This window comes from Asterias rubens, chromosome 22 (genome assembly GCF_902459465.1).
Source record: "Asterias rubens chromosome 22, eAstRub1.3, whole genome shotgun sequence".
NCBI classification, from domain to species: domain Eukaryota; kingdom Metazoa; phylum Echinodermata; class Asteroidea; order Forcipulatida; family Asteriidae; genus Asterias; species Asterias rubens.
In genome coordinates this window covers 747,726-758,067 of record NC_047083.1, presented here as the reverse complement: position 1 = coordinate 758,067, position 10,342 = coordinate 747,726, and the positions used below count along the sequence as shown (strand labels likewise).

The 10,342-nt window shown below is 35.7% G+C and overlaps 1 protein-coding gene across 2 annotated transcripts in view; it reads right to left on the bottom strand.

Annotated features, from left to right (window-relative positions):
• Positions 1–3,818: 3,818 nt before the first annotated feature.
• LOC117305055 (CD9 antigen-like) overlaps positions 3,819–10,342 on the bottom strand; it is a 29,417-nt gene continuing 22,893 nt past the window's right edge. For both annotated transcript variants that reach the window (XM_033789768.1, XM_033789769.1), the window contains exons 2-7: positions 8,904–9,104; positions 8,563–8,659; positions 8,155–8,234; positions 7,609–7,773; positions 6,565–6,648; positions 3,819–6,113 (exon numbers count right to left, since the gene is read on the bottom strand). In XM_033789768.1, coding sequence (XP_033645659.1) covers positions 6,036–6,113; positions 6,565–6,648; positions 7,609–7,773; positions 8,155–8,234; positions 8,563–8,659; positions 8,904–9,104 — 705 coding nt within the window. In that variant the 3' untranslated portion in view covers positions 3,819–6,035. The remainder of the gene's footprint in view (positions 6,114–6,564; positions 6,649–7,608; positions 7,774–8,154; positions 8,235–8,562; positions 8,660–8,903; positions 9,105–10,342) is intronic.

Below are 10,342 nucleotides of genomic sequence, written 5' to 3'. Positions count from 1 at the left end.
AACCTTCACAAATCCCTTACAGATCGGTGGTCACATGGAAATCAAATTTACAGATGAAAGAAATTTCACTTGAAATTTTACTTCCGTATGCTTTTTTGTGTAATTTGCTTCAGTATGCTACGACTGTTTCTCATCTTAGATGATTCATTGTGACAAAGAGGGCGCTATTTACAGGGGAAAGAAACGGTGAGCATTTTCAAGCTATGATTTCAGCTGCGGCACTGTTCTCTTTAATAGCAATAGCATATTCAGTGTGACTATTTTTGTGTTGTATGTAAGTAACGGAAATTTTTATGACTAGCTAAACAAAAAATACAAATTTGTACAAAACTTTAATGTGTAGGTTAAAAAGTTTCTCTGTCATTGCCAATGTTTATATGGACAGGGAAAAAGAGACTTATATGTGTTTTGGGGCAAATTAATTGTTTTAAAACAGTGTATAAAGCACATTTTTGACTTCTGTATTTGTGTTAGTGTAGAAAGTGTAGATTATGATGGTTAAAAGGTTTCATGTTTTAGAAATTGTCTTGAAATCCCTCTCTACCGACTGAAAGCAGAAGCTCAAAATATCCTACTTTTGAGAAATATTCAAGGATGGGAAATTACAGAGTTTTATCTGAGATCAGAATTGTTTAATGTCTGCTTGGTGGAAAAATAGCCGTCATTTTCTTCAGATACAAAGAAATCCTGCTCTTTGATCTTGTTCTCTAATGCTGAGGATTTTGCTCCTAAAAGCTCCTTAAATCTGTAACTCCAGGGGTCACCATAAAGTGGAAATGCCACTGTTTCTGACCTTTTGGTCAGAAATGACTCTCCCCTCTGAATATTTAGCAGAGTCGAGTTTTGTAATATATACCAAAATAATATAATACAATACAATAAACTAACCACCAGATATATGAAGTAGCTTGCCAATGAGTATGTACAGGTTTATATGGGGAAAGTATAGTCAAATATTTTGTACAAAAACATGTCCAATTTTATGAAGTATTTATTAAAAATTTTTTTTTTTAACCCTTCCTAGAGAATATTTGTTAAGCTGCCATGAAACAAACAAAAACATTGCCAAGAAAATATTTACATTCAAAATATTTTCACCCATTTTTTTAAGAGTCTGAGTCAATCCAAATACTTGTATAATTTTTTTTGAGTCGATCTTTTTATGCTTTTTTTTTTATCACAGACGGATATCCAAGCTCAACTTGGAATTTATGTAAAGGCGTTACTTCCTGCATTTTTTATTTATTTTGTATCAAACTCAGATAAATGAAATGAAAAGCAAACAAACAGAACTATAGACTCGAGATAAGACGAGTCCTAACTCTTTGTGAAATCGACGGCAGGGCCCAATTTCATAAAGCCTGTAAGGACTAAAATTTGCTTAGCATGATAAAAACAGGATTACCAACCAAATTGCCAGGTGATTGCAAGATAAGCAAACAACAGCTGAATACCAGTATCAAGCAATATGCAACAAATGGAAATTTGGTTGGTAATCCAGTTTTTAATCAAGGAAGAAATTTCGTGCTAAGCAAATTTTTGTGCTTACAGGCTTTGACCCAGAGACTTTCTTGAAGCTTTCAAGAAAGACTCTCCTAGGTCTAGGATATGTTCAAGTGAGGCAACCCTTGTACTCAAATAATAAAATTGTCCTACTTTATTTCCCAAGGGCCAAATATCATGCCCTAAACTTCTGGGCCCAATTTCATAGCACTGCTTAACGGTAAGCAAATTTGCGTGCTTACTGTAGCAGAAAAATGTGCTTAAGCCTTAGCGTATTTCACAGGTTAGCAGAAAAATTGGGTGGCCATATTGCGTGTTTACCGCGGATTTGCATTGTGACGTTACTTATTTTCGTGCGGTAAGCACCGGAAGGTTAGCATGCCTTTTCATGTGCTTATGAAATACAAATTGCAAAGTAAGCACAAAATCGGCCGCTAAGCAGCGCAATGAAAATGGGCCCTGGTGAAAAGGGGCAGAAGTGTCAGTTTTAGAAGAACTGAGTTCGAGATGCAATCAAGACAGTCAATTGGGTTTTTTTTCCTCCATATAATCATAATTATGAGTCGCCCATTTCTCTTTTTAATATGTATGTAGTATTCTTCTTTATAAGTATAATCTTGCCTGGTAAGATTTCTACCTTTTGTTTTTGATTGAACAAAATCTTGATATTTTGTTATGCAGAGACTCTTAGCCTGAAAAGTAGGCCATTTCATATTTTTATTAATTTTTATGACCAAAACTTAAGATTAAATTATTGTATATCCCTCATCCCTTCCAAAGCCCCCCCCACCCCCAAAGACTCCCAACTCCCCCCTCTCGCCAAACGATTCTCCTTACAAGAAAAATAATATTTTATTACTAAAAAAACTTTCATGTACTTCCTTGAAGCTATCCAAATATTTCTTTTTAATGATAGGACCAAAAACTGTTTAATCCCATGATGTTAGATACTTCCTATTATTTCAAGTTTGTTGTTCACTTGATGAAGATCCTATTCTTTAGTACTTAAAAACAGACACTGTGTGGACGTGTGTAAGTCCACGTAGTGTTTTAAGTTCCTACATTATATGGACATACCTCTGCCGACAAGCTTTTGGATTTACCATTTATGAAGGGTAATTTCAACAAACTTTTAACAAAGCATCTTGCCGGGCCAAACAGTGGTATTTATAGCATGGGCTGGCTGTGTTCTCTTAATCTTTTTAAAAAAGAAATCCTAGCAATTGGTGGTTTTTGTTTAGTTTCAGGACCGAAAATTTGTTAAGGTTTTAGAAACTTTAAACTGACCAAGTATATTTCTTATGTAGAGATGTAAGAAACATTTTGTGTTAAGTGTGTCTTTTCAGAAAGAATTTTGTAAATTCTTAATTGAAAAAAAAAAAGAAGAAATTAAAAATGTTGTCTTGTAATTTTGTGCTGCTGATGATTTTTAGGACTTGAAATTTGACGGCCGAGACGAGATTATTCTGTCATTTCTTTAAAAAAGATTGTTCTCTTGAATTCTGTTTTTATCTTACAAGATTTGTGTTTAAATTGAAAAGAAAATTTAAAAATGCTTAATTATATTAGCTTATTTTTCTTGCGATTTTTCAAAAACCACGAACCATTAATTAAATGAACTGCACTCAAATTTTCCTTTAAATTTACAAGGTTGTTTTTATTTTTTCTCAAAGTATATTTCCACAACAAAGAAATTAAACAAATGAAAAATCCATGATACGAATGATAAAAGTCGTACACTAGCATAAACACAAAGAAGTTAAGTGTCAACATAGTGTTGCACTAGTGTTAACACTTAAAAGTTGGGTGTTTACAAAGGGATACACCAGCATAAACACTTAAAAGGTTGGTGTTCACAAAGTGTTTCACTATCATTAACAGTGTTTACTAAGTGTTATACTAGCATAACCACTTAAAAGTTTAGTGTCATCAAAGTGTTATGTAAATCTTCAAGATGACAGAACAATTTAAAACTGTTTCTTGAACGGACGAGGACTCTACTGAACCTACCACTGGCAGACGACTGTCTTATTTTGTCGGTTGACCGTCACGTCTTTGCCTTGTAATAGGAGACTTTCCAACACTAGGTGGCAGCAGACATACCGGGTAAATTTCCATTGTTTACGTAGTTCTGAACATGCGCATAATTCTGAGAACAATGGATTTACCCGGTAAGTCTGCTGCCCTCTATCGTCCCAGAAAGTCTCCCATTGGTGGAATTAATCTGTCTAAGCATTAGTTTCTATTACTACAGCGTACAAAAAATTTTGTTACAAAAATACACTTACATAAATACACAACAAATACTGAATAAGTCAAATAGATAACTTGGACAAGTGTTAAAATTTTAATGGAGGATATAAATACAATACAGGTATTGTTTTTATAGCATTTTACTGGATATAGGTATAAATATCTTTCTTGGTTACGAGAATATTTTAAAAGACAATCTTTTAAGAAAATACTTCCATTTTTACTGGTCTATTCGGGAACATTTTCAAATTTGTTAAAGGAGTCACATGAAAGTCACATATCATTGGTCGATAAATTCCTTAATTAAACAATCGAAGTTCAGTGACCTCTTTAGGGAGTTTTTGAAAGACGGAAAAATATGATATAAAATTTAGGGATTTTTATATTGCAAATGTTTCATTTGTTGTTGGTAATGGACAGAACGTTTCGACATACTTTACACCATTTAAAAACTCTCCTGAAACAATTTCTCGGGAAAAGTTCAGGAACAGTTTGAGGGTTTTTCTCTTAACAAAGTACTAATAATCAACTATAAATAAATTGCAAGAAGTGAAAATAACCGAATGAAAAGTACCATTGGCTGATTGGTAGAAATATTACGGTAATGTCCCTCAATTGGCAAAAATTCACATTTGTGACATATTTCAAAATTTAGGGAACGGCGACTAGGGAACCAATTACAACTGGTACCCAGAACATAGACTTCTGGTTGGTAACCCATTTTCTGCTAATAAACTCTAAGCGCATTCTCAGTTTTTATCACCATGGCTCCGCCCCTATAGCGGGTAAGTCATTACATTGTCGGTACAACACGTAAAAGCATTTTTTTATATAACTTAAAACGAACAGTGTGGGTTACATTTATGTTACATTAAAAAATATATATTTGAGTTCATGATAGTCTCTTCATAGACCATTACTTAAAAGTTCTAAAATAGCGTCCCAATTAGTTGTATTTTACAGTACTTCTTACTACAATGCTAATGTACAATGCTATCTAAACACATGTACATTACACAACAATGAATGTAAGCAATATCTTGCCTTCAATTTAGTATCTGTTCAGTGCGCAACAACTTGAGGGCGCTCTTTATGCAACTTATCAGGTCCCAGTTTCATAAAGCATGTATAAGCACAACAAACATGCTGAGCAGAAAACTCTTGCTGAGCCAAAATATGTTACCAGCCAAAATACCGGACGTTTACCACCATTGCAATGACTTGTACCCATAGAGCTAAATAAAAGTTTTTTACACCCCATTCAATTCTTGCTTAGCAAATTCCTTTGCTAAGCAGAATTTCCTGCTAAACAGCTTTATGATTGTGGGCCTATGTGTTGGCAAAAGAGAGCTGTGGAGTACCACTTTGAATGAACCATGTGAGGGCGCTTTTTAAATATGCTGCGACTATATTTTTGTGCATTTTAAGTGGTACAAATTTGCGCACTTTGTTCTGTGTTTAGCCTGTATAGGGCGCTCTCTAAGCAACGGCTTTGGATACTACCGAAAAAATAAAATTAAAAAAGCGGAATTCAATCTACCAGTAGCAAATTGAGGGCGCTATAAAAAACTAAAACTGGGCATTTAAAATAAGCGAAGTCTGAGTTTAAATAACTTAGTCAGAGTTGTATCCAAAAAAAAAGGCTGAATAGCAATAATTTATACTCAAAAATGGTGAAATAACTGTACTGTACAACCGAAATATGATATTTCATTATCTAAAACATTTGTCTGTTAAAATTGTCCCAAGTTTCTTTTTTAGGAATAAATCTATCCCTCCAGTAAAACAAATTATTTTTTAAAACAGAACGTAATCTGATCTTAGTATTAAACCCGATGTGAAGAAATGAAAACATTTTCTTCCTCAGAGTCTTCTTTTTATGAAGTTGTTAAATGTATCTAGATTTTGGCAATAACATTTCAGAAAATGATAAGAAGAGTAGGTAAAATGGACAGGTTACTTCAAGTATTCAGTGTGGCTAACAAAACTATTAGCTGCGACTTATCCACAGGAGGGAGCAGCCATGAGTTGATGGCTACAGCTAGGGCTGTTGCTAAGACTGTTGCTCTATCAAATGGTGATCCAGCTGTAGCCGTAGCCTGACCAAATTACCTAAACCATAAACGCCCTGGTATCTCAACAGCAGAATGTACCTCATCCCCCAGGAATAAGAATAGCAAATTCGACTGAAAACCTGTTTTCTTATGATGACTCCCTGGCAATTTAACAGCAAAATGTACCTTTAACCCCCCTGGTATAAGAATGGCAGGTAGATGAGCCTAGATTGCGTAGGATTTTTCTCTGTCTGCTCTTCTGATTGCGCAACACAGACACAGTGAGAACAGCATACCAAGGAGCTGAAAATGAAGGGAAAAAAAAAAAAAAAAAAAAAAAATGAAAATCACGAAGTTAAAGGTTTCAGCAAAAACTGTCGCAGTATTTTCACTAGAATGTTGAAAGCACGAAGCTGAATAATGTGGCATTACAAGATAACAATATTGATAAAAATAGCATAGATAAAACACACAAAAATTGCACCACAGCGGGGTACAAAGGAACATTATATAAGAAGACGACAATAAGTAAAAATAAATATTAGATAAACCACTAAAAGACACTTAAAAAAAAGCACAGGGTGTTGGGGGAACCCTCTTATACATTGAAACCCCACTATGGAATAAACCAGCTAAAAAAGAGAAACCCTAGCAGTTAAAAACTGAACATATGACAAAAACAATGATAGCAAAAAAGGGAAAACAAATTTGATAAAACAGACTGCTTCACTGCTTAGCAAGAGATATTACTAACCTGTACACCACCGATTCCGATAGCGAGCCCGGCCACCAAGACTGTATTGTTTTCCAGCCTCTCAAACAGAGCCGCTGCACAACCCTACCAAAGGAAATAAATACATTTTTTTTCATTTAGGAGTTTGCCGTCTTTAAGATGGTACTGCACTGTACCCATCCCTAATTCCACCCCTAAAACTACCACTGAGCATGCAAGGTGTCAAAATGCTGTAATAGTCTTAACAACAAAATGGTTCATGGAGTACCCATCTTCGTGTACTCGCATTCAAATGAAGGTAAACCATTGCTTAGACTGACACCTTTGCAGCATAATGCTAATCAGTATGCTTTACTGCTGCTGAAGTTAGGGAATATGACATGAGCAGTCAGGTGACATGAGCAGTCAGGTTGACGCAGTGGTTTCTGTTCCTGCCTTTCACCTATGTTGACCCTGGTTTGAGCTCAGGGCCCAATTTGATAGAGCTGCTAAGCACAAAAATTTGCTTAGCATGAAATTTCTTTCTTGATAAAAACAGAATTACCAACAAAATTTCTATTTGTTGCATATTGCTTGTTACTAGTAATCAGCTGTTTTTGCTTATCCTGAAAATCACATGGAAATTTGGTTGGTAATCCTGTTGTTATCAAGGAAGAAATTTCATGCTAAGCAAATTTTCGTGCTTAGCAGTTCTATGAAATCGGGCCCAGATCGGAGCCTTGCATGTGGATTGGGTTTTCAGTCCTTACCTGACTGCGTGGGTTTTCCCTATATGGGGTTTCCCTCCTACATCTAAAACTGAAATTTCTTCATTGTCTTCTCTACAACAAGTTAGTGTGATGTTTCCATTAGAATGCTTTGCCGATTATACAATTACGGTTCAGATGATATGTTCTTTTCAGAACTTAGAAGTCTCTCGAACATCTGATAAATCTACTCCGCTGTAGTACAATAAAGCAAGGCAGTTCTCTAAGAACAAACTCTACCTGGCAAGTAGATACACACATGGTGTTACCACAAACCTTGATACCTCACCATGCAATGCCTCAAACCCTAGATAAGTACCTTGCTGTAGATGCTCACTCCGAGAGCTGCAGGGATACTGCCAGTCTTTCCACAATCTCGGCTCTCTGTCATACAGCAAGAGTCCGGCACGGATGTCAAAGTCTCACCAGGTGAAACAGGTGTCTTTATCCAATCGCTCGGTCCTACTGCACCACAACACTTGAGCTACAGAACAATAAGTATATAATAATAATAATATTTATTATTTGAAAAAACACCTTTCATGTCACAGACATCACAACAAAGCGCTGTACAATTAAAACCAATAAAAATACAGAAAATACAGAAAATATATGTTGAAATAGACTGTCTAACATCTGGTAACCGTTTGAGATCACCTAAACAGACTATACAAGTTTAACAGTTTGTACCCTTTTGGGAACCTCAAAACAGACTATGCAAGTCTAACTTCTAGACCATTTTGAGAACATCAAAACAGACTTTGCAAGTGTAATGTCTAGAATATTTGAGAACATCAAAATATACTTTTTTATCTGCCTTGAATGATTTTTTTTAAAGACAAATATTGTTACTTTCAGTACTTACATCTCTTTGCAGTCGATCAACAGCTGTCGTCACAACCGTATTACCCGTCATATAAGTCAGTGTCATTGTGTCTTGCATTCCTGAACAGGAAGACGTTTAAGGAACAAGAATGCTTTTAAAATATCCCATTTCCCTTTGTGTCAAGCCCAACAAAGGAACTTCTCCCCCAAAATTTTTCAAATTTGTAGACGGGCCAAAACCACAGTTTAATTGCAACATTAGGTGAAGCTTGCGGTAACACCATGTAGTGTTGGTTCTGAAAAGAACCACTGGTTGACAACTTGTGTTCCTATCAGTATGGTTTGATCATCTTCAGGAGAACTCTAGACTCTATTGCTGAGTACTGCCTCGTTAGAGATTAACTGATCCTTAAAAGTGTTGAAACTTTGGATAATCTACGAGACCTACCTGATTCAACAATTCCTTGCAGTTTTTCCCTGTTCAGGTAGCACCAAACTCCGCCCCCTACTTCAGCAACACAGATCAGCAGCAAGAAAGTGAAGAACTAATATTAAAGGAGAGAAGGTTTAAAAAGTTGAGCGAATAGAATAAGCTGTCGCAAGCTGCTTAACAAACAAAAGGACCTATGGTATAAAAGCAAATAAAAGCAAAAAATAGTCAAGTCAACCCTTGTAGAATCTCCAAGGTGATGGTCAATTGCATCAAGTTTTGAGTTCAGTCTTAATTTGAGTTTTGAATTGAGTGATACATCGATTTTTGGGTCAAATATTGACGGACTTAATACATACCATGCCAAGGAGTACTGTATTCTCCATACAAGCCCCACAGCATCCTAGGAATCCAACAAGCATCATCAAACCCCCAATCCCGATGATGACATAAACGGCAATGTTGTATACTTGCAGATCACCCGATGCTGAGGCATATTGCTGGACTTGGGGTTCGAAACAGAGCCATAGACCAACGCCAAGAAGTGCGCATCCACATAACTGTAAAGACAAAACAAAAATCTGAAGTTTAAAACCAAATAATGAGCATTTTACTTGGAAAGGAAATGTTTCTTTTTGCTAAACAAATACTTTGAAGACAGCTCTTGATCAATAAACTCCATTTTATTTTACAATTACAGACCTCCAAAATGTGTAATCGGTTTTACAGAATCCATACAAAATGCACTGAGGATCTTAAACACCTATAAAATTAGCTAGAATTCTCTCCCAATTGTTCTGCTGGCTAGTTAAGTATTGAAAAGCATCCCTAATCAACTACCAGAACCTTTCATTTTAAGCTGGACAATTAGCTAAATTACTCCTTCGTGAGTAAGAAAGGAATTTGTTGTCAAAGAATAGTTCACTCAAATGTGCCCAGCCTGTGAATATAGAAATGCACTTATTCTTTCCTTGTACTAGAAATGCACTTATTCTTTCCTTGTACTAGAAATGCACTTATTCTTTCCCTGTACATTAAGCATAGCTACCCACATGCTGAACTCATTATGGTCCACACATTGCAACTTGACCCAACCCTGTGTTTATTCTATTTCTTCACTAATTAACATGAGAAGTGAACTCAGAATTGATGAACAGCACATGTATCACTATCATCAACTTCTAAAAAACATGTATTCATTTCAAGTTAGAGTTGCAATTTTTTGTTTGATGGCCTGACATTTTGACCCTAAATGTAGAACATTGAAGTGGAAATACATGAATAGAGAGAGAGAGAGAGAGAGTCAGAAGCCCACAGAGAAAACAAGGGGTAAACAATTAGTATGGCGACCAGGGGGTTGGAAGAAAGGACCTCAAGAAGTTGGAAACAAAGGGAACAGTCACAAAGGATAAACTTGTTGACAAACTTATGAAACCTTCATCAGAATGAAAACTCTTCATTATTTAGTTAGGCATATTCTTGCCAAAATACACCTTTCCAAACAAAACTTTCCCCAATGTTCCCTTCAATTGTTGGTATATTTCTTTCCTCACGGTTTCTCTAAGTTATTAAATTAAATATAGCTTTAAAAGCTGTTGCAAACTGCTTATCAACCAAAAGGACCTATAGAACAGACCGAACAAAATAGTAAGTGATCTGACGTTTCGACCCTAGCACAATTCTTCCTCAAATACTCTTTGAAACAAAAAGCCACTAATAAACTATTCCTGATTGTTTCCAGACTTCCAGATTAGATTTTTTGTCTGATTCCAAGCCAGTCCCTGAATACCATTAATGG